Source organism: Erinaceus europaeus, chromosome 2 (assembly GCF_950295315.1).
Source record: "Erinaceus europaeus chromosome 2, mEriEur2.1, whole genome shotgun sequence".
Lineage (NCBI taxonomy): Eukaryota > Metazoa > Chordata > Mammalia > Eulipotyphla > Erinaceidae > Erinaceus > Erinaceus europaeus.
The window spans coordinates 35,718,472-35,743,661 of NC_080163.1; the positions used below are offsets into that span (position 1 = coordinate 35,718,472).

A 25,190-nucleotide genomic window follows, 5' to 3' on the forward strand; every position below is an offset into this window, starting at 1 on the left:
AGATCCAGACATCACTCTGGTACATGTGCTGCTGGGGACTAAACCTGGGACTTCATGCTTGAGAGTTCAATGCTTTATCCACTGAGCCACCTCCTGGAACACCAAAGATCTTTTTTTGACCTGATTAGGCAGACACTGCTCGCTGGTAGGAGAGAAAGTATGCGTAGCAGCTCACCATTTCCCCTCCCTTATCACAGTCTTCAACATGCTGCCCAGTCATTCTCCAGTTACGTGGCCACCTCTTCCTCTGGAGGGAGGGCATGAGCTTCATAAGGACAGTCTATTCAGCACTATATGGGCTGCAGCATAAGAGATAAAATTACACAAGATGCCTGCTGACTGACTAGCATAACTCATGCTAGAGTAGAAATCAAGGCCAACATAGTATTTCTGTAATGACTGGTACTTTTAGGTTGGGTTAGGCAATATCCTCTTGCTAAGATTGGTATCAACTCTGAGAAATATTTTATTCAGTTGTAAAGTCCCAGCTAAATTCCTTTGTTCAACTGGAGACATAAAGCCTTTGATTAAAAACTAAAATTTCCCCAGCCCTCTAAAAAGGGAGGGGAGCAGGTGTGGAAGAATATCTGATCTGTCTTATTCTTTAGTCAGAGCCATAAAAAGTGTTTTGGTAAGACAATGCGATGTTCTGATAACGTTGATAAAAGTAACTTGAAGATTGGGTCACAGGAAGCCCAAGATAAATGCTGAAAGGAAACATGCTCTTTTTGAAGTAGCCTCTTCGTAATCATTTTCCCACACATTTGTACAACTTCTGAAGGAGGATGGAATACTTGATTTGTTTTGCAAATGAAACAGCTTAAGAATGAGACATACAGATAATGTTATAACAAATGTTTTTAGAAGACTTACTTTAAGTTTAGGCTATGGCTTCAGATATGTTAACAATTCTTTTAAGTGCAGCCTGTGTTCTCTTAGATTCTTGGGGTTTCTGTGTGTGTGTATATATACTTAAAATTTAGAAGATACTTCTTCAAGGTCATCATTAAGAAGATGGGATGGGGGAGTCAAGTGGTAGTGCCACGGATTAAGCACACATGGAGCAAAGCAAGGACCGGCGGAAGGATCCGGGTTCGAGCCCCTGGCTACTCACAAGGCAGTCACTTCACAAGCAGTGAAGCAGGTCTGCAGGTGTCTATCTTTCTCTCCCCCTCTCTGTCTTCCCCTCCTCTATTTCTCTCTGTCCTATCCAACAAAGACATCAATAATAACTACAACAATAAAACAACAAGGGCAACAAAAGGGAATAAATAAATAAATAAATAAATAAATTAATTAAAAAGATGGGATGGGTCAGTGGATCCAAGTTATTGTCTGGGGAGATAATGTCATGGCTGGAAAAAGGACCAGAAAGCTGGATCAGGGAAGAGAGGAGCTCCCTAATATGGGAAAGGGGTATAAATATTGTTGACTGTAAACCCCATTGATTTGATGTGATCTGGGGCCCATAATTAGCTCAGGAGCCTGTGTGACCTCTGTGTCCCTGTAGATCTGAGCTCACATTCTCTGTAAAGAAAAAAAAAAAAAAAAACTAGTATATCCTCAGGCCCTTTGGAATTTAACTAAAATATGCCTACTAGCTATCTACAAAATGGAGGACCCCCCCAACTCTTCATCTGCACTATTCCGGCCTTTAGGTCCATGACTGGTCAACAATTTGTTTGGCTTTGTGTGTTAATTCTCTTTTCAGCCACCAGGTTCCAGATCCTACCATGATGCTAACCAGACTTTTAAAAAAAGTTATTTTAATTTTGGTGAAATAATTTTTGCTTTTCCTGAAAAAAAAAAAAAGAGATGGACAATGTCTTCAACAAGTATCCCAACAACATAGACAGTAATAATTCCTAAGGGTGAGTCTTAGGGTGCTCCACAACTCCACAACTCAGTTGAGAAGGGGTACAGGGGGTGATGTTGGGGATATTGATTATTTTCTTCATGCCATAGAGGTGTCTAATTTGATTTTCATATCCTACATATATTTGGAAGTTTTATATAAACTAGTAGGTAGGAAAAGGAAGCAAGCAAGCCCTGAAGTGGCCAGTGCTCAAGAGTTTCCTCCCCTATACAAAGAGCACACTGAAGTCTTTTGAAATCTGTTGACAAATCAAAGCTTTTCAGTGTCTGCTGGTATTTCTTAAGGCTGCTATAGTTAGCACAGTGCCTGATGATCAGTAAATGTCTATCAAAAGAATATGTGATTTAACAATAACCTTGGCAATGTGATTGTATTGGAGACATTTTAAACTTGCTTACAGTTTTTAAAAAACATCATGATATCCTTACCAAGAAATGTCTACTTTTATCTTTTAGTTAAAAAGATACAGTTCATTCACACTGCAAATTTCTATTCTCAAAGACCTAATGAAACAGAGAAGACTTAGAGAGAGGTATTTTTGGTGAAAGTAAATCTTATCAGTGAGAAGAAATTCATTTAAAAACACCCTCCTGGGATTTTTCATGACGACTTCTGCTTAAATCCCACAGCATTAAGAATTTTCTCTTAATCATAGAAAGTTGAGATGCCATGCATGAAGAACCTATATTAGGGTGGCCATAAAGACAGCATCGGTTCAGAAAAGAAATAAATCAAAACTACAGGCATCAGTAAAGACTTTTTTATTTTCTTATTTAACCATGCTTCATGTATAGATAGCATCAATATGTACAACTTGAACAAATACAATTCATACATAAAATACAATGAAAGGGTGGTTTTTGAAAACAATGAAACAAACTCATTGTACAAATTGTAATTTTTGCCAGTATACAGTATTGTAGTAGTGTTATTAAAGTTATTTAATGACTATAGTCTAAATTCAAAGGCACTAAATCTATGCTTTCTTCTAGCACTTTGGGAATAAGTTAAGAGAAAACAAATGCACACATTAAGAAGCTGGGCAGACAGTGGCGTGCTTAAATGTGAACTCTACTGATTCCTTGATTCATAGCCCTGTAGAAAAGAGAGGGGCTTTCTTGAAAAGTTAAGAGGAGAGATGTTTTTTAAAGGACTGAAAAGAAACAACAAAAACCAACCCATTGTCATAATTTTAAAATACACGTTACAGATAAAGTACTCCCCTTACCAGTAACTTTCTTAAACTTACTACAAAAAAATTTTTTTAAATTCTGTTTCTTCAGAAAGTAGATGAGCTAGCTTGTCAACCAGAACCTACTTGTGGGATAGACGCATGGATGCAGACCTCGCCACCACACTCACACTTTACAAAAATTGAAACAAAAATGGATATTACTATCATATTTTAGCATCCTAATTATTAGCATATATAATTACAAGATGTTAAAGAACATACTACAAACAACATTTTACCAGTTTCTTTTAATAAATAAATATTACTTTTCTTAAATTAAAGGAAAAACAAAATACCCATTCAATAACCTATCTATCTATCTATCTATCTATCTATATATATATATATGTGACACTTTTTCCCCCCCTGGTGCTGGGTACTAAACCCAGGGCTTCACATATGCAAGGCATACACTCTTTTCACTGAGCCAAATCCCCGGCTACCACAACTCATTTTACATCATTTTACATCTAGCTACTTATTTCAAATAATGAGCAAGTTTGTTTATATAATTTCATGAAATTAACACTGAATCTACAAAACATTTCATTTGTAGACAATGATACAGTAAGTGTGAAACCACAGAACCGCTACAATTAGAGCTAAATAGATAGCTCTAAAGTCTGCCCCATGTTTTCATATAACTATTCAGCCTTGGCTAAAGTATCTAATTTGGGGATTTTTATCAGATAAATATTTAATATAATCAATATAATCAGTTCTGGCATAAATGCTTTAAAAGCGAATGGAGCAGCTTTTAAATTTTCTCAATGTTTCTATAGATTTCATTATGCAGTGAAGTGGAACAGAAAAAAATCTAACAGGTTTACAATTTCTATGTTTTAAAGTTAAATGTAAAAACTGCTACTTTCCTACAAGTTGAGTCTTTAAAGGATGGAAAACACGGACTTTATTTATATTTAAGTTAATCTGTTCCAGGGATCAAGAACAGGGCATATTAAATCCAAAGCAAGAACTCTATCATAAACTATTTCCCCTATGCAGAAGCATGGCCTTTTGAAAGGAGTACTCATCTTTTTTTTTTTTTTTTCCCTCTACTGGTAATATTAAGATCTTTTTAGAATAAAGACAAATACAGTTAGGTGTGCTTATACAGTTTCTAAAACAGTCTACCCACACAAAGCTTTTACAAAATACAAATTCATCTCAACTTTTTACAGTACCTAACCAATGTCCCAGAGTAAAGTGATAAACTTCTATCTTACATACAACAGTTCTTATTACCTACAAAACATTCATTACTTACACACAAGACATCTAGTACACAACCTTGGACTGTACCTCAACTGATGAGCATTTTATTACTACACAGAACATTTCACTCACTATCCACTAGACACAGCCTGATAATTATAAACTAGTACATAACCAAATTTATTTTAAAATATTAATATCATTTATGAAGTCTCAAAATTGCAACCAATGTGCTTCAGAGCTGACAATTTTTAAAAAATCACAAAAGTAAATTGTTTTAGAGTACCCTAACTTAAAAACAAACAACACTGTGTAAGCAGTCAACAAAAGAACAAATAATCCCATCTATTAAAACTATTTTACCAAGGGCTGGCAAAAGAGTTTACCTTGATAGTCTGCCTGTTTTGTGTGTTAGTGACCAGGTCCTAGCTCAGTGTTTACTTGTATTAGAGGAAGCTTCAGTGCTGTGGTATCTTTCTCCCTTTTCTTCTGTCTCTGTCTCACTCTCTTTTATCTGAAAAGGTCAGCCCAGAGTGGTGAAACCCCATGATGACCAAAAAAAAAAAAAAAATCTTACTGGGCTGAAGGGATAAGTCACTGTGTAAGATACATGTGCGCACGTGTGTATGTGTGTGTGTCTGTGTCCCCAGCTTGTTAAGAAACTTATTGAATTAAAATAAAAATATATTTCACTTTTAGAATAATGTGGTCTATTAATTGAAGAAATGCGGAAAATGTTTTCTTTTTAAATATAAAGAAAAACCAAATAAAGAATTCTAAAGGTATATGGTTCTGAGTTTTTTGGTTTTTTTTTTTTCTTGATTATACTTTCTGAAAAATGGACATCTTTTCCTTTCCTATTGGACACACAACAATTTCCATCAAAACCGAGAACTCAGACAGGAAAATACCCATAGGTCTCACTTCTATTCAAAATGAATTTTAAAAATACATACATGCATGCAAAGATTAGAAGCCAATATTTAGTTTCTTAATTTTCTGTAACTTCTTTATATCGAGGTATAATTTAATATCTCAAGAGAACTTATAACTGAATGTACAGCTTAAACAAAAAAAACATATTTGACTTGAACTCAAAGTGGGAGAAAGGTTGAGAGGTACAAATGAGAAACATGTTTTAAACTTATGTTTTTAAACATGAATATTTTCAACGGTTGACTGTCACTAAATTATAGAAATTTATACAGGTCATTCTTGCCATACTTAAAAATGCAATGTTAATATAAAAATAAGAGTATATTTAAATGGATCGGCAGGAGTTGAATCATTTCTTAGATATGCAGTGCACACATTCACAAATAACTATACAGGGTGGTATAACTAGATCTGTTTTTTGATGTGTGCAAAACAGGCCATACCTTTTTTTTTCTATTTTGAAATTTTGATTGTGTAAATATACAGCAGGTTAAACTACTGACAGATTTATGTATACATCCAAGTTGCAACTCTCCAAGTATGCACTGTTCGTAACTTTTCTGCACAGTATAAACTGAATAATAATATGACAATGTGAACAATTGCCAGTTGTACACTTCTAGATTGTTAGATTAACTTAATATATACAGGTTAAAAGTTATTAGGCAAATTACTTCCAGTCTTATTCCATGATTTATAGCTTCCATTATTTGAAATTACACAAAAGTCTTCAGAGTTTTAATGAAAGATTTTGTCCAAGCATGAGAATATCACTAATTTTTATTGTGACTTTAAGTCAGTAACATTTACTGAAGTAAAGAGTCAATTACAGCTTCAGGCTTTGCAGAACGCTTTCTGTTTGGAGAAGAGGAAAAGAAAACATGAATTGCAAACAATTTATGCAGCAGGTACTACAGGCTGATCATAGAGTCTAGAAGCAGGCTAAGACTTGACATACTTGACCAGACTTTTCAGGTTAGAGCAAGTCTACCTAGAGCCGACACTAGATCCTTCACCCTGCCACCTAGAGTGGTGAGTGATAGAATGGATGGTAATTTCCAAAACTATATTAAACAACATGGTCTGGTTAAGGGGTTTCATGATTGCCAGACTTGAATCACTTGATTATTCTTCTGGAGAATGTTAAAAGTGTGGGTTCATTTAATGAATACCAAAGACACAAGCCATGAAAGTCAGCATCTCAGGGCATGTGGGTGGATGGACAGAAACAATACATTAATCCACCATGTCTCCCGCAATTTTACTCAGCACACTGACCCATGCATTTCTAACAAAGATCACAACTAACATTATCATGTAAAATAGTATCAATAAGTATTTTATTGTGATATTTGGCTATGGTAATGACCATTTATTGTTTTCTTAATATAGCAGGCTAATTCTGGGTTTGGCTCAACTTATATCATTTCATATTCTTGTTTCTTTTAGTTAAGCCAAAAAAGTACACATTTTACTTATTATTTAATTTTTTTAATTATTATTTTTACTTATTGGATAGACAGAAATCAAGAGGGAAAGGAGAGGTGGGAGAAGAAAGACAGACACCTGCAGCACTGCTTCACCACTTGCAAAGCTTTCCCCCTGCAGGTGGGGAATGGGGGCTCAAACCTGGGTCCTTGCGCATTGTAACATGTGTGCTCAACTAGGTACACCACCACCTGGCCCCCCAAAAGTACACATTTTAAAATGAATATTCTGAAAACCAAATACCTTATCAAATTATTTGTTTCAAGCCCACATAGATTAAAAAAATAAAGTGACTCTAAACTGAAAGATCTCTTAGAAATGATCCACGTTTCTGACTTCTCCACAGAAACAAAAAGATCCATAAACAATGGGACCCTCAGTATGAAAACTAATTAGGGACACAGTATAAGCCACTCACTTAAAACAGACCACTCTCTGATTTGTCCAAATCCAAACCATTGCCTATTCTTCTTCTACACCAAGACTTACCATTTATCACCACACTTGCATTGTAATCTTTTTTTTTTTTTTTACTAACTGTGGAATTAAGAGGAAAAAATGGCCACTAAAAAAATGATAAGGTGCAATATCTACAGGGATGTGAGGATCTCTGAACTGATTTGCTTCATTAAAAAATATATATATATTAATATATAAATATGATTTCTGCTGGCATGTAAAAAGATTTTACTCTTGGCACCTTAATACTAAAAAATGTGAAAATGTGTACACTTAAAAAATATTTATTTCTAGGGGTCCGGTGGTAGTGTAGCGGGTTAAGTGCACATGGCGCAAAGCGCAAGGACCCAGGTTTGAGCCCCCGGCTCCCTACCTGCAGGGGAGTCGCTTCACAGGTGGTGAAGCAGGTCTACAGGTATCTTTCTCTCCCCGTCTTTGTCTCCCCCCCTCCATTTCTCTCTGTCCTATCTAACAACCACATAAATAACAACAACAATAATAACTACAATAACAATAAAAACAACAAGGGCAACAAAAGGGAAAATAAATAAATATAAAAATATTTTTAAAAAATATTTATTTCTGGGAGTCAGGTGGTAGTGCAGCGGGTTAAATGCATGTGGCGCAAAGCGCAAGGACTGGCCTAAGGATCCCAGTTCAAGCCCCCGGCTCCCCACCTGCAGGGGAGTCGCTTCACAGCCTGTGAAGCAGGTCTGCAGGTGTCTATCTTTCTCTCCCCCTCTGTCTTCCCCATCTCTCTCCATTTCTCTGTCCTATCTAACAATGACGACATCAGTAACAATAACTACAACAATAATAAACAAGTCAACAAAAGGGAAAATAAATATATATTTATTTATCAAATATTTATTTAATATTTATTAAATATATATTTATGTATTAAATATATATTTATTTATTTACAAGAAGAATGGGGGAGAAAATCAGAGCATCACTCTAGCATATGCAGTGCCAGGCATCAAATTCAGGACTTCATGCTTAAGGGTCCAATGACTTATCCAATACCTTCTGGGCTGCAAACTGTATATACTTTAAATATGCTACTGATTCATTAAACTAACCCAAATTTATAAATGTTAGGTTATATCTGTGGCATTATAAAATGCATATATAAAATGTTAAAGTCATACAATTTTACCATATATATAACTTAAAGTTCATGTATATTTTCAAAGCAGAGAAAACATAAGTTTTTCTCCTCTCTCTACTTCCCCTTCTACCCCTTTCTTCTTTTCCTTTCCTTTCTCTCCCTCTTCTCATCCCCCCCCCCCCCCCCGCTCCCTGGCTCCTTATTTGGTACCAGGGATCAAATTCAGAGCCTCATTCATGAGGATCATGTAATTTACCATTGAACTAAATTCTTGACTTAAGCTTACTTATCATTTCAGGAGCTCAAAGGTCTTAAAATCTATCTAAATAATGCAGAACAATACTTGAAGTAGGGAAGGAAGAGAAGGAAAAAAACCACAAATATATGGCTCCCATATCCAGATTTTTCTGGTCCTATGCTATGATAAAAGTAGACTATTCAGTGGTCTTAACCAAAGACCAATAGGAAGGAAGAGATGGCCAGAGTTTTAACTGGTGACTAGGGAGGAAAAAAAAAAAATTAAGGTGCTTGGAATAGTGTTTATTAAAAAATAAATAAATAAAAAGCCCTAAATACAATACCTTTGAAATCTAACCACATACATTAACATCTCATAATAAATATTAGTGCAATCATTAAGACATTATGTCAAGAGATGACATATTATTCACTTGAAAAGAATAAAATTAATTAAAAATCTATCCTACTACCCAGGAGAACTAAAAAATTGGAAGACTTTCATTTTCTTAGCCAGACTTTATTTCTGAAAACATAACTATGTAAGGAATTTTATGTTTATCAGCCAAAATGTTTATTATGTTAACTAAATTTCTTTAAAAATTATCAACTAGAATATCTCAATTTTTTGTTTAATAAGATTCAAAGAGGTAAGGGGTAGATAGCATAATGGTTATGGAATGAGACTCTCATGCCAGAGGCTCTGAAGTCCAAGGCTCAATCCCTCGCACCATCAGAGCTGAGCAATGCTCTGGTAAAATAATAATAATATTCAAAGATAGTCCTTACCTTCTCCCTGTCTTTGGCCTTGTTTTCCCCTTTGACGTCCGTGGCCTTTCTAATTTCATCAAAGACTGTCGCAGGCTCTCCTCAGTATAAGCAAGATACACATGGGAAAGGTCCACTTCAAAGGGCTAAGGAAACAAACAAAAGACACTCTTAAAAGAAAAAGCTAAATCAAAATTTGGGGAATAGTTTAAAATAATGAATGAACTCCCAGGGGGAAAATAATAAAAAGATCAGAGAGAACCAAACAAATGCCTAAAGAAAATTTCTTCTAATATAAAAAACATATTCATATATATTCATCTAAGGTTGGTAAATAAGCCCTGATACATTAAAAAATTCTCAGAAGAAAAGCTACTGTTATATTCCTTACAATTGATTTCTTTTACTATTCTAGAACTAGAATTGGCTTTACAAAGGACAAACAAAAAGGCCCAGTGAAGCAGCTCACTTGGATGCTGTTCTTCTTGGCCATGTGCATAAGCTCAAGTCCAGCCCCTACTGCAGTGAAGGAAGCTTCAGTGCTGTGATCACAGCCCCTACCACACTGAAAGAACCTACCTCTATCAAAAGGAAAGAAAAAAAAAAAAAAAGGAAGGAAGGAAAGGACGGAGGGAAGGAGGAAGGAAGAGAAGAGGGACAAATCCACTCAATTAATAATCATATCCCCATGGCCCACAGGTGTTGAAAAATGCTCCAAAGATCAACTCCTTCTCACTTTGGAGGGAGGGGCGGTGGTGTGGGCTGTGTGTGTGTGTGTGTGTGTGTGTATGTGTGGGAACTCATTGCTGGAGCTTCACCACTCCAGGCTGACTTCTTCAGAGAGGAGGAGATGCCACAGCACCAAAGCTGCTCTCAGTGCTGTAGTATTCCCATATGGTGTGCCAGTAGCTAGAACCTGCATCACATGTGTAGCAAAGCAGGCACTCACTGAGGTGAGCTATTTTGCCAGCCCCAACTCCATGTCACTAGTATAATATACATCATAAACCTGCTATCATGACTGAAGGGCAGAACTATCCTATAATCATCCAATCCTAAAGTTCTTATGTACAAAAAAATTAGCTCATATTTCAGCATAACTGATGAAGACATAAGTAATTGATATAATCTATGATAACATAATTTAATGACCCACATTCTTATAAGGAAAAAAAAAGAAGCATTCTTACATCTTTCTCTTTTTTATCAGGAACTGGAGTTTGCTTCCTCATATTATTTCCTGTGTAGGCAACACATTTCTCAAAAAAGGAAAAAAGGAAGAGAATTGTCTTAATTAGCAATTAGTACTATGAATAAGGTAAATTGTTATGAGACATACTGATATTACACTTTCATGGGACAAGTTGGAACAGAAAAGGTTCCAAAGGTAACTGAGTCCTATGAAGTTACTCAGTTCTACATAGTTTCAATCCACACCATTTATACTAAATAATCTTTGTGTTACATTAACTTGCTAAACATCTTATCCACACTATGAGATTCACATCTGCTTCATCCTCGGGATCACCTTTCTCCCCATGGCATCAAGCACAGTTTGGAATCTTCAAGAAATACTCTGGAAGTACTTCATTAAAGGATTAGGGTAATACTCACTAGCTGCCATTCTCCTATGTCTTCATTCCAATGAACATAGTTTTCAATCATTTCCTTTTAAAAGAAAGAGTCAAAAATAAGTCCACTTTTAATATGTAGTAACATTTGAAATACTGAAAAATATTCATGGATCTTAAATCTCAATGACTTCAATGAGGGTCTGGAAGATAGTCACAGCAGGAGTGGGGAATGCTGGCTTGCAGGCTGTAATATCATTTGGTCTGGCCCTGTCAAGGCAACTGCAGTCAAGACTTGCACTTCAATAAATCTAAGGGCTATTTTTCATATTAGCATTAAGTGTCAATTTTTAATCTGATGATAGAGTATGGCCAAGAATGATGTTATAAAAATAGCCCTAGGAAGAGAAAGGCTTCCTGACTCCTGGTTTAACATGTAAAGAACATACCTTACCAGGGGCTGGGTGGTGGTGCACTGGGTTAAGCTCACATAGTATGAAGTACAAGGACCTGCATAAGGATCCTGGTTTGAGGCCCCGGCTCCCCACATGCAGGTGGGTTGCTTCACAAGTGGTGAAGCAGGTCTGCAGGTGTCCTTCTCTCCCCTTCTCTCTCAATTTTTCTCTGTCCTAACCAATAAAAAATGAAGAAAAAAAAAAAAAGGTCTCCAGGACCAGTGGATTCATAGTGTCAGCACTGGGCCTCAGCGATAACTCTGGAGGCAAAAAAAAAAAAAACCTTACTATGGGTGAAGTCCTGCCTTCAAGTGCCAGCTCCACATGGGAACACCATGGATAGCACCAAGGGGACTCCATGAGTGGTGGAGCAGTGCTTAGTGTCTTTCCTTTCCTCAAGAATATATAACATTTTGAAAAAATGGGCCAGCAAGATGGTTCAGGAGTATCACACAAGAACTGAGACCCTTCATTTATTTCCTAGCACAGCATACATATTTAAAAATAGTGAAAAAGTTGTCTCAAAACATTATATACTGGGCTAAGGAGACATATAGTAGTTTATGCAACAGACTCATGCCTTATGCACAAGAGGTCCTAGGTTCAATACTCAGCAACACCATATGCCAGAACTGAACAGTGCTCTGGCAAAAAACTATTTTTAATATATATGTATGTACATTATAAATATTAAAATATGCACTTTTAAAGAATATATATAAGTACAATTATAGTATATTTTAAAAGTCAAGGAACAAAGAACATGATGGCTATAAAAGAAAAGGTGAAAAACGGGGAAATTACATGGAAATGAGTAATGTCATGGTACTAAGTTTCACTTTGGATGATGAATACACTAAAAAAATAACTAAATAAGTAAAAGTAAGCAATCCTAAGACCAATAAAGCAACTATGCCAACAAGAACCAAAGATTAGTTCTGTATATATGAGGGGCAAAGGAAAATTAAGGTTATTTTCAGACAAATTTCTTTTAAAAGCTGAATGGATATTCAAAACCGATTTCAAAGAACTCATTAAAAATTAATGGAAATGCTTATCAAAAGGCGTGAAAATACTAATTTGAAGGGATATATGTACCTTATATTTATAGATGCATTATTCACAGTAGTCAAGGTGTAGAAACAACCTAAATGCCCAGCAACAGATGACTGGATAAAGAAGTTATAGAACATATATTCAGTGAAATACTACTCTGCTGGGACATTTTTTCCCCCATTGCCAAGGTGTCATCACTACAGGCTGACTGTTTTCAGACAGAAAGAAAGACAGATGGAGAGAGATGGAAAGGCACCACAGCACCAAAACTTTCTCCAATATAGTAGGAGCCAGGCACATTGCCAGTGGGATGATGCAGGATAAAGGATGAATGAATGCACAGATTCATTAACTTGATTCTGATTCTGATCATGAAAGTCTGGGTTCCTCCAAAGAGTTGATACATTCTTATTTAGATATGCAAACAAAGAGCTATATTAAGCACAGTTAACAGCTGAAACATGGTGGCACAACAAAATCTTAGTCACAAATCATAATCACCAATTAAGTTATAAATTATACTTAGTTCAAGTCATATGACTTCATATCTAAGTCACTACATCACCCTGTTACCTGATAATCCTGAGGTATAAAGTTATCAATAATAAGCATCTGAAGTCGAAGTTCACGACTAAGTTGTCGAATGTTCTCCAGTAGCCCTTCAATTTCTCTCTGATGTTCTTGTTGGAGATCAGCCATCTACAAGAAAAACAATGAAAAGATTAATAACCAGTAAGACTTTTTAAAAAAGAATTCAAATACAAAACAGTTCCATCAGGCATAGGGCACTGGTGTAAGAAATTTTGTAGCATGTGTGCTTAACGACGTGTGCAGTGACTCAGCCCAAAGAAATTTTTTTTTTTAATTTTATTTATTTATTCCCTTTTGTTGCCCTTGTTGTTTTTTTTTATTGTTGTAGTTATTATTGTTGTTGTTGTTGTTGGATAGGACAGAGAGAAATGGAGAGAGGGAGGGGAAGACAGAGAGGAGGAGAGAAAGATAGACACCTGCAGACCTGCTTCACCGCCTGTGAAGCGACTCCCCTGCAGGTGGGGAGCCAGGGCTCGAACCGGCATCCTTAGCCGGTCTTTGTGCTTTGCACCACCTGCGCTTAGCCCGCTGTACTACAGCCCGACTCCCCAAAGAAATTTTTTAAGAGCTTACTTTGTTCTTTCACAAATATGATTGACACAACATTATCACTGTCAATTCCATCTGAGTAGTTATGATTAGAAATAAGGGGCCAGGCTGTGGGACACCTGGTAGAGCACACCAATGCTATGTGCAAGGACGAAGTGTGGGACTTCTAGCCCCCTACCAACCTGAGGGAAGCTTTATGAGCAATGAAGCAGTGCTGCAGGTGTCTCTCTTTTGATCTCCCTCCCTATTTCTCTTATCTCTATTAGAAAAGAGATTAAAAGGGGCTGGGCAATGGTGCAATTAGTTAATCGTGCACATTACCATGCACAAGGACCCAGGTTTGAGCCCCCACTTCACACCTCAGGAGGGAATCTTCATAAACAGCGAAGCAAGCACTGTAAGTATCTCTGTCTCTCTGCCTCTCTATCCAACCCCCTCTCAAATTCTCTCTGTCCTATCAAAGAAAAAACTGAAAACAAAGAAATAGGGGGGAAATGGTGGAGTTGTGATGTAGGTACTAAGTCCCAGCAGTAACTCTAGCGGCAAAAAAAAAAGACTATAAGTAAACAATATAATGCAATATAACATCATCATCATAATATAATACAATTTGCCTTAACTGTTAAAAAATAAAAATGCATATGTGAGGTTATAAAAGTCATGACATTTTTTTTGCCTCGAGGGCTATCAGTGGGGCTCAGTGCCTGTATTTACGAATCCACTGCTCTTGGTGACCATCTTTTTTTTGTATTTGCCTCCAGGGTTATCTCTGATGCACGGTGCCTGCACCATGAATCCACTGCTCCTAGAGGCTATTTTTTCCTCTTTTGTTGCCCTTGTTGTTTATCATTGCTGTTATCACTATTGTTGCTAGTAGTATTGTTATTATTGTTGTGGATAGGACAGAGAGAAATGGAGAGAGGAGGGGTTACACAGAAAGGGAGAGAGAAAGACAGACACCTGCAGACCCACTTCATCACTTGTGAAGCGACTCCCCTGCAAGTGGAGAGCCAGGGGCTTGAACCGGGATCCTTATGCCAGTCTTTGCTCTTTGTGCTATGTGTGCTTAACCCACTGCGCTACCGCCATCCCCCTGCCCCCACCCCATGACCATCTTTTTTCCATTGTTGTAGAGTCATGACATTTTTCTATGCAAAACTGCATCATGGGACCAGGTGGTGGCACACCTGGTTAAGCACACACATTACAGTGCACAAGTACCTAGTTTGAAGCCCTTTTCCCCACCTGCAAGGGGAAAGCTTCATGAGTGGTGAAGCAGGGCTACAGATGGCTGTCTCTTTCCCTCTCCCTTTTCAATTTCTCTTTGCCTCTATCCAATAATAAATAAATATTATTTAAAAAATGAGTAGCTGGGGGGAAGCAATTACAGAAGCCAGACCTTCTACCTTCTGCAACCCTCAACGACCCTGGGTCCATGCTCCCAGAGGGATAGAGAATGGGAAAGCTACCATGGGAGGGGGTGGGTTATGGGGATTGGGTGGTGGGAATTGTGTGGAGTTGTACCCCTCCTACCTTATGCTTTTGTTCACTAATCCTTTCTTAAATAAAAAATTAAAAAAAAAAAAATGAGTAGCTGGGTGGTGGGGCACCTCGGTGAGCAAACATGTTAGAATGTGTAAGGACCTGGATTAGAGCCCTTGGTCCCCACCTGTAGGAGGAAAGCTTCACAAGTGGTGAAGCAGTGCTGCAGGTATCTCTTTGTTTTACTCCCTCTCTGTTTCCCCCTTCCTCTCAATTTCTGGCTATCTCTATCCAATAAATAAAGATAATAAAAAATGCATCTTGACTTTTCCAGCCACTCAATAGAAATGTTTCATTTCTTTGAATACCTTATGACTCCTAGAAATCTTAATCATAACTAATTAAAATGTTATTTTTTAAAAAATCAGAACCATATTAGCAAGCAATTTTTAGAGACTAACCTCTGACTTTGCAGCCATCAGCATAGTCCAAACTTTTTTTAATTTCTTGGTCTTTCCTTGTGCTTCCTCTTGTAAACTGGTATATTTTTCTTCAATATCCAAGCGTTCTTGCTATGACAAAAAGTTACAATCTTCAGGATAACTGTCTTCTCTAAATCATTAGTTATCTAACAAATGATATAAATGTTTAGCAACTACAGTTGAACCATAAATAGTCCACAGATACTTCCACTTCTACTTCTTCCTCTTGAGCTTCCTCAGCATGAAAATGACAAGGATGAAAATCTTCATGATCATCCACTTAGGACTTTAATAACATTTTCATTTCTCCATTACTTTACATTAAGAATACAGATTATAAAACATAACAAATAAGTGCTGGGGAGCTGAGAAATCAGCACAGTGGTTATGCTGAAAGGCTCCAGGAATCAGGTTTAATCCCAAGTACCTATGGGGGCCCACAAAGGGGTCTATTGTGTTGTTCCTGATAGAGATGGCTGGTAGCAATGGAGAGAGGGATCTATTTGAGGTCTAGGCCCATCATGTCTATTTGGAAATCTCAGGACTCCCCGACTAGGGCTCCTTGCCCTCAATGTAGATCAACAACGGTAGAAAATCTTCTATCCTCCGAAGGGAGGCTGGACAACATACTATCTGCCACCTGAAGAAGATGGGTCCTGAAATTGGGGCAGCTTGCAATATTCCTACTCATGACCACAGAATGTGAGCTCAGATCTACAGGGATGCTACATAGGCTACATAGGTTCCTAAGCTGAAATATGGGCCCCAGGTCAGATCAAGTTGATGGGGTTTACAGTCAACAATATTTATACAACTTTCCCATATTTGGGAGCTAATCTCTTCCTTGATCCAGCTTTCTAGCCCTTTTTCCAGCCATGGCATCATCTCTCCAGACAATAACTTGGATCCACCTGCATATCAGATGAAAAGCTCAGAAAAACAAAACAAACAACAACAACAAAACTAGTATAGTCCTGGGCCCTTTGGAATATAACTAAAATAGGCCTACTAGCTATCCACAAAACAGAGACTCCCAAATCTTCATCTGTACTATTCCAGCCTTTAGGTTCATGATTAGTCAATAATTTGTTTGGGTTTATATGTTAACTCTTCTTTTAGCCACCAGGTTCCAGATGCTACCATGATGGCAGTTGCACTTCCCTGGGCAGACAACCCCACCAATGTGTCCTGGAGGCCCGTTTCCCCATAGTCCTGCCCCACTAGGGAAAGAAAGAGACAGGCTGGGAGTATGGATCCACCTGCCAATGCCCATGTTCAGCAGGGAAGCAGTTACAGAAGCCAGACCTTCCACCTTCTGCACCCCATAATGACCCTGGGTCCATACTCCCAGAGGGATAAAGAATAAGGAAGCTATCAGGGGAGGGGATTGGATATGGAGTTCTGGTGGTTGGAATTGTGTGGAGTGGTACCCCTCTTATCCTATGGGGTTTTCTGTGAGTGTCTCTTTTTTATAAATAAAAAATTTAAAAAAAAAACAAAAAAAAAACCAAAAAACAGTTCCAAGCACCACCATAAGCCAGAGCTAAGCAGTGCTCTGGAAAACAAAAATAAATAAGTGCTAGTTTATGTTGCTGGTAAGGCTTTTTGGTCAACAGACAGTTATTGATAGTTAAGTTCTGGGAGAGTTAGAAGTTATACATGAATTTCCTATTGCATTGGGTTGGTTTCCCTAGTCCTTCTTTGAGGATCAGTTGCATTATCTTTCAAAGAAATCCACAGTGCTACTTTAAATTTTCACTGATTATTGGCATTTAGTTCACTAGAAAAAAATGAGCATCTTTAGCAAAGCGTCAATCAACAAGTCACATTACCTCTTTTTCCTCGAGTTCTCTGCGAAGCTGTTCTGCCCTTTTCCTCCTTTCTTCCAATTCCATATTAGATTCTTCAAGAAGTTTCTCTTGTTCCTCAGCTTTTGCCAATAAATCAACACCACCAACAATTACTTTCTTCTCCAGTGCAGATAATTTCTCCAGCAAAGTCTGATGCTCTTGTCTATCAATTAACATGTGAATACTTTTAAATCCACTGATCACCCACTATCCTATCATTTTCAGAAATTTAAGTGTAAAATTTTAGGAACTATATGTAAACATACCACATACAATGAAACCTTCTATTTAAAAAACAAAACAAACAAACAAAACAGCTACACAATGGGGACAAGAGATTTACTTGGTAGAGTGCATACTTTCCTATACCAGAGTGTTGGATAGTATGCCAGCTCCCCCTGGCTTCTGCTTAACCATATGCCTATATAGGGATAGATTTAATCCCATTCAAAGCTTTGGTCTATTTACATAAATCACTTTTACATTTACATAAAGCACTCCCTCCAGGGCATTGGTGGTTCAGTAATAGGATTCTCGCCTGCTCCACCCCCTCCTTGTCACACTCTGATTTTCACCAGTCACTTTTCTCTCCACCCTCTCTATGTCACATCCTGTTTCCACCCTACTTGGCAAGTATATATAAAGACAGCATTGTGAGTTTTACCTTACCTTTAGTTTAGCTTAGCTCAGCTTAGATTGTGCTGTGTCCTGCATGAATAAAGAGATACTGCCTACAGCTCAACCATGAGTCCCTGGTCATCTGTTACCCGCCCGTGAAGCCAGCCCGGCGAAAACAACATAACCCGGCGAAAACAACACAAGAGGCCCAGGGCTCAAGACCCAGCACCACAGATGAGTAACATGACTACCAATAGAGGAGCTCCATGGATGGTGAAGTGAAGCTCTAGTCCCCTCCCTCCTCAAAAAAGAACATAAAATTGAATAAGAAAGTCACTTGGTGGTGAGGCCCTAGGTTAACTCACAACTCTACATTAAAAATAAAGGGCCTCCTTTGGAATATAACTAAAATATGCCTACTACCTATCTACAAAATGGAGGACCCCCCCCGCAACACTTCACGTGCACTATTCCAGCCTTTAGGTCCATACTTGTCCAACAGTTTGCTTGGCTTTGTATATTAACTCTCTTTTCAGCCACCAGGTTCCAGATGCTAGCGACCAGACTTCCCTGGACAGACAACCCCACCAATGTGCCTTGGAGCTCCACTTCCCCAGAGCCCTTCCCGACTAGGGAAGGAGAGAGACAGGCTGGGAGTATGGATCGACCTGTCAACGCCCATGTTCAGCAGGGAAGCAATTACAGAAGCCAGACCTTCCACCTTCTGCATCCCACAATGATCTTGGGTCCATACTCCCAGAGGGTTAAAGAATAGGAAAGCTATCAGGGGAGGGGTTGGTATATTAAACGGAGGTCTGGTGGTGGGAATTGTGTGAAGCTGTACCCCTCTTATTCTATGGTTTAGTCAATGTTTCCTTTTCACAAATAAAAAATTTTAAAAAAAATAAAGGGCCTCCAGGGGACAAAAATCAAGTTTTTAAAGTACTATTCAAGTTTCTAACTTACATATCCAAAAAACAAAATTAGAAGTTTAATCATGAATCCATCTTAACTTGGAAGTACTCACTGGGCTTTAAGAAGATCTTTTTCCCGTTTCTCTAATTCAGCTCTAGCCTTATTCCTTTCTTCTTCTTCCATGTCAAGTTTTGTTTCAAGTGCTTTTCTCTCCTCATCAATTTTTGCTTGCATTTCAATCATCTTGTCTGGAGAAACTTTCTTTTTACCTATTTGAGTCATTTAATGACAATAGTCACTCTAGAATCAATGTTGCAGACTTGTATAAGTTATCTTAAGTTATCTTCAATATGATACATTCCTCAATTATGTAAAATCAGATATCAACATTTTAAGGAAACTAAATGAACAATTTTCCTATTTTTAATGTTTCCGAAGAAATTTTAACTAGTTGCTAAATCTAAGCTACTATCCAACTGTCAGTAATAACTAAGAGCAAAAGCAAGTAAAAAGAAGTAAAATAGATGAGCAGGAGAAAAAAGAAAAAGATGAATAGGAAAACCAAACAAATAAAGAAGCAAATATCTGAATGTCCTCAAGTAATATAAAAGGTAAAAAATATAACTAAAAGCATTTTTTCTGATAACTAGAATAAAATTACAGAATACAGATAAAAATATCAGGCAGAAATGAAGGCAAGAAGTTCTTAATATATATACTGGCAGTCTTTCTAAAAATTTATTTAATAGAATTACTTGAAAATATTTTATTTGTAGTATGTGTTTGAGGGGATAAATTGTATATTAATCATATAATAGTTGCTAGTAATTAACCAGACATCTTAGCATTGCTGAGCAGTCATAATATATCATATCTTAAACAACTACAATAACTCATTATTTCAAACTCAGCACCCTAAGTCTAATTAAAATGCCAGTATCAAAGATAAGTAGAAATTCTACTAAATAATAAAGCTGTGACTACAGCTTCCAATTGATTATTTTAGTTACAACATCTAGCATAGTATTGCACATATATGCAGGTGTTTGATAAAAGATGACCAAATGAATTTCAAAATCACAAAATTACAATGAAAAAAATTAAAATGTAAAAAAAGCTTATTAAACTGGTTATGAAACTGAATCAAAGATAATTCATTTCCCGTAATGCAATTTCTTTGAAACATACTTTCCTTCAGAAAAATGATCAAACTTTTCGTAGAACTGGTCTCATGCTCTCCTGAAAGTATTTTCTCATTCTTAATGAACTTCCTTTCAGAAGGACCACAGAAGAGTACAAAACAAAATAGTTTATAAATTGCTAATGTCTCCAACCAAAAGCTAACCTCCTGTAGTAAGGGAAGAGATCCAAAGATAATGAAGACATGTATCTGAGAATATTCTTTCTTTCAGGAACAATGAAATGAAGAATCATTCATAGGCTTTAAATCTTTAGGATAAAATTAAATGAAAAAATCCACGGTTTAAATACATCTTTCATTTCTATAGTAATATAAAGTCCAAAGCAAATGTAAGCCACAAAACAAAAAGTTAAACAAAAGTAAATAAAAGTACCGATCCAAATCCATGCTTTGGTGTGGTGTGATTCATTGCATTCCAAAAGTCAGGATGGAGACATGATTCTTTCTCTAGCATTAGTAACCTATACTGAATCCTCTAAATTATACTGTTAAAAAAATTTTTTTAAATAAACTAACTTCCATTCTCCATAAGTTTGTAGAAAAGCTTTCTCATTGGTAATACTACTTCCTAGAAATTTGAGGTGTAAATGTAAATAAACATTCAGGTATGAAGCAGGTACATGCATTAAAATTTGTAAATTCCTTCCTGCCTCAGAATTACAAGTATTTAAAGAAATATGCTAAGAACAAAAATAACTATGTAATATTAATACTAGTATAAAGAGAAATTATGTACACTTTTTTAGACATCTAGGGTCCTAACTGTGTTTTTAACGTTAAGAACTGTTCCCAAATTTATTAAGAGGGAGCAAAAAGATTTTATATGTAGGAAAATGAAAGCTCATATCTAGTGATAAAATGCTACTATGAATTGCATTTAAAACCATTTGGTAATAATATTTTCCAGTGAAGTTTCACCAGCAAAAATTTTGTGCTCTTATAACATTTTTGTAAAGATGTTCACGTATATAGTTAAGTTCAGCTTCAAAGTCTAATATTTAAGTAACATATTTTTTTAGCCAGAATTACTGTGACAAATTATTCTCTCTAAAAAATATTTAAGCTAAATATGAATATGTACCAACTCTTCTAATCAGGCATCTAAAAGTGTGGCTTCACTGAAAGTCATTTTTATATGATTCTAAAAAAAAAAAAATCTAAATTAACTAAACCAAACAAAATCCTGCTAATTCAGCACAAATTTTTCAGGTAAAAGAATCTTTAAAAAATTAATGTCATGGAGCATTTAATTAAATTAAAATAAGAGCAAGAGTATTTTTAATAGCCTTTTGCCACTTTGCCACGTGCTCTCACCATAACTATAAAGGTGAACTTGGGCAAGTGAAGTAAGAGAAATAATTTTGAGGGAAGTGCTAATTGATCTCAACTTACTACATGAACATAAGTAACCAAATATTTGAATCCGACTTTAGGAAAAAAAAAAAGGGATATTCTTGATATGAAATTATTTATTTCTGTTATTTCTTTATTACAGGGTTTTTGAGAATTTAAGAAAAAGGAAATCTTTTAAAATTTAAAATTGAAAGTTTTTTAATGAAAAAGATACTTACCTTATAAAAATTATTAAATTTTAAAAATATTATGTGGTTAAATAACAAAGTTCTTTATAGCTTAAGTAATTGGACACGTGGAGTGCAAATCAATCACACCAACCTGCTTGATCTTTCAATAGAAGTAGTAAACAAATCGCAGACAGGAAGCATATGCACAGAGGTGAAGAGAAAAAAAGAAAAACATTATTTCTTGTGTAAAACAAAGAAAAATGTATGAAAGCATTCATTTACAGTATAAGTATAGAACTATAAAAATAAAATCATTACCAAAACTGAAACAAGCTATTATAATACATAAAAGCATATTCAACATAATCAAAGATGAAAGTTAAGCAAAGGTAAGATTAATTTAGTCTAAAGTTACAATTCAAATCAATCTATAGAGGTCAGTTGACCCCCAAACTCCAGTAAATCTAATAGCTCACTACCATATGGCTATACTAATAGTAGTCATGGAATTGGAAACCTGCTAAGATTGGGAGTTAATCTAAAAGGGAAAAACAGAAAACTTAGTCAATTAAAAAAATTAGTATGGCATGGGTAGCAAATTCAAATAGTTTATTTTCAATTCAATGTGCTATCAGACGTAAGAATTTATTACAGGTGTGCACCTCTTTATGAAAATCCAACACAACTCAACAAACTAAACAGATTACAGTAGTTTACAATTATTAACTGATAATCAAAACATTTAATGAAGACTCCAGTACAGTTGACTTAAAAGCTTTTTTTTCCAGGAAAAAAAAAATTGCATAAAGTGACGTACACCTGCATAACAAATTGCATTCAATTTATGAATAGAGAATTATGGTAATTATAATGATTCTATAAAAGTAAATGATACAAGCAAAGAACATGTCAATAATAGCCATTCACATTTTTAAAAGGGAAGGTACATACAAGTCACATTCAGCAACCACATGCTGAGACAAACATCTCTTCATTTCACCAACATACCCACAACACAACAAAACAAAAGAATTTAACATATGTGCTAGGTAACTTAAACTTAAACTGCCTGAACTGAACAAAGTAAAACTAATTTCATAACAGAATTTCATGTAATAGTCTAAGGTTTAATGTAATTTTTAAAGCATGAAATTCAATTATAATGTCTCCCAATCAGATTTTCTCATATTTCAGTTTATAATACAAAACAATACCTGGGTCTAGATTCTAAAACAATATAAAATATTTATAAGTTCTCCTCTAAAGTCAATATTTTGGTAAAATATCAGAATTGTTAATAGAGAAAGCAAATCTTATTATACTTAGAAATCCTACTTTAGAAAACTAAAAACATAAGGACAACAACCACTTGTTTTTATTAGCTTTGGAAAGGGTTAAGTATATAGATAATGCTTTAAAAGGCAGTAAGCTGCAAGTTAGGAGAGAGCATCAATGCCCTTCTGAAAACAAAATTAAATTAATACTTTCAACTTAATTTAATTAAGGTTTAAGAAAAAAGCCTTTAAGTTTATAGTCTAGATAAGTCCTACAAATCCATCTTCTCATGGCTTTGAATTCTCTAGCCATAACCTTTTAGAATACTTTTCAAAATCAATCAGGTAATTTAGAAACAGGAATAAATGAATATCTGAGATAAAAATATTATTCAATTTACCTTTACTTACTTCAAACTTTATAAATATTTCCTTACTGGGAGCTTTTGATCTAAAGCTACCCTTAAGGACTGGACACCAAAATATGAAATCTTTTTGTTTGTTTGTTTTTGTTTATTAGTGAGAAAGATAGGAGGACAGAGGGAAAGAACCAGACATCACTCTGGTACATGTGCTGCCGGGGATTGAACTCAGGACCTCATGCCTGAGAACCCAATGCTTTATCCATTGCACCACGATCACAAAATATGAAATCTTTATATAATTTTAAGACATGTTATAATGGATACTGGTGTACTTCCAAATATAATTGATGCTTTTAGAAATATAATATTAGTTATTACATGTCTCATACTGACCACATTAGAAATTTATCATTAAACCAACTAACCAAGAATCTAAAAATACCAAAGAATTATTATTTTATACAGCTTACTTGCTCTCTTTACATTATCTCAACTGCAAAAGCATGAATCTCTCTTCCATTGTGTCAAACATAGCGGATGCATATGTTTTAACAACTGTAATCAATTTGAAGCAATGATGAGGTGTGTTTGAAAAATTGCATGCTTTATTCTAGTGAGAAGTCCAACACATTTGGTTTTATTTTTTGTTGTTTTGTGTTTGTTTGTTTGTTTTTATTTTTTAAGTAACGACAGGGAGTGGTACAGCAGTTCTCAAATGAAGCTCATGGGTTATGAAAAAGCCAAAGCTCTATTAGAGAATTTAAGAGCTACCACTCACTAGGTAAGAACTTATCCAGAGGTTTCTCTATGACAGAACATGTGGAGTCTGAACTACTGCTGCTGCTACTGCCTGGAAGACAAAGAAATGAACCCAGAGGGAACCAAAGAAAGAGGATACAAGAAAAGCACACATACATTAGAGAAAAATTCAGTTCCAGAGGAAGAATATAAAGGATAATTGAGCTTTATATTAAAAAATCAAAACCTTTTCCCCTTAAGCCCAGTCTTGGTAGGATAGGCAATGTTCTATTTTATAAAGTTAAGGATAGGGGAATTTGGAACTATTCCCTTAAATACTTACAGATGAAAACTAGACTATTCCCCTAAAAAGTAATTTACAGGGTTGAAATAACAAGAATGAATAATAAATCATTTATTAACAATTAAGTTTACTTAAATTAGGCTGATAAGTTAAAGGAACTGAATTTTAAAATTTAAAGTAATGCACAATAAAAATTATAGGAATGATTAATTAACCTACATTATACAGATTGGTTTGTCTCCAATCTCATTCTTTTCCCTCTAAATTATCGAATTACCAGAAATAATTGTATATGTTTACAGTTTTTGTGACAAAACTCTGAAAGGCTCACTAAAAAAAATTAAATTTCTAAGTCTAGAAGGAATGTAGTTGCTATTAAATATTTTAATATATTAAGTGATAATGTCTTTTCTACTGAGAATACTATTTTAACAAACCTACCATCTATTTAGATTGTTTTACTCAGTGAAAAAATAGGTATGAACACAAAATCATCTCTCTAAATTAGGGGTCAGCAAACATTTTCTGTAATGAGACAGAAAATAAGCGCTTTAGCTTTGCAGGCCATGCAGTTCCACATGAAAACAGGCACAAACTACATGTGAATAAATGAGCATGGCTATTTAATGTAATTCTATTCACAAAACTAGGTAGAGGGCCAGGTTTGGTCAGCAGACTATATTTTGCCAACTCTTCTAATCATATTTTCCTTATTTTCAAAGTTATAAAATTCTTATAGTTTTTAAATTTGACACTTCTAAATAATCAATAACGGCTTATTTCCAGCAAGATCATTTTTATAAGACAAGCAAAATATGTACCAGCTTAAAAACAATGATCCACATTAATGGAAGAGAGTTCTGAAATAATATTTAAGGTAAAAAAAATATGA

At 35.6% G+C, this 25,190-nt stretch overlaps 1 protein-coding gene across 2 annotated transcripts in view; it reads right to left on the reverse strand.

The window, feature by feature from the left end:
• Positions 1-2,622: 2,622 nt before the first annotated feature.
• KIF3A (kinesin family member 3A) overlaps positions 2,623-25,190 on the reverse strand; it is a 68,178-nt gene continuing 45,610 nt past the window's right edge. The window contains exons 10-18 of one of the 2 annotated variants that reach the window (XM_060177820.1): positions 24,035-24,106; positions 19,006-19,162; positions 17,343-17,523; positions 15,490-15,600; positions 12,980-13,105; positions 10,939-10,992; positions 10,515-10,583; positions 9,346-9,470; positions 2,623-6,116 (exon numbers count right to left, since the gene is read on the reverse strand). In XM_060177820.1, coding sequence (XP_060033803.1) covers positions 6,068-6,116; positions 9,346-9,470; positions 10,515-10,583; positions 10,939-10,992; positions 12,980-13,105; positions 15,490-15,600; positions 17,343-17,523; positions 19,006-19,162; positions 24,035-24,106 — 944 coding nt within the window. In that variant the 3' untranslated portion in view covers positions 2,623-6,067. The remainder of the gene's footprint in view (positions 6,117-9,345; positions 9,471-10,514; positions 10,584-10,938; positions 10,993-12,979; positions 13,106-15,489; positions 15,601-17,342; positions 17,524-19,005; positions 19,163-24,034; positions 24,107-25,190) is intronic. The other variant, XM_016186799.2, reaches the window with a different exon arrangement.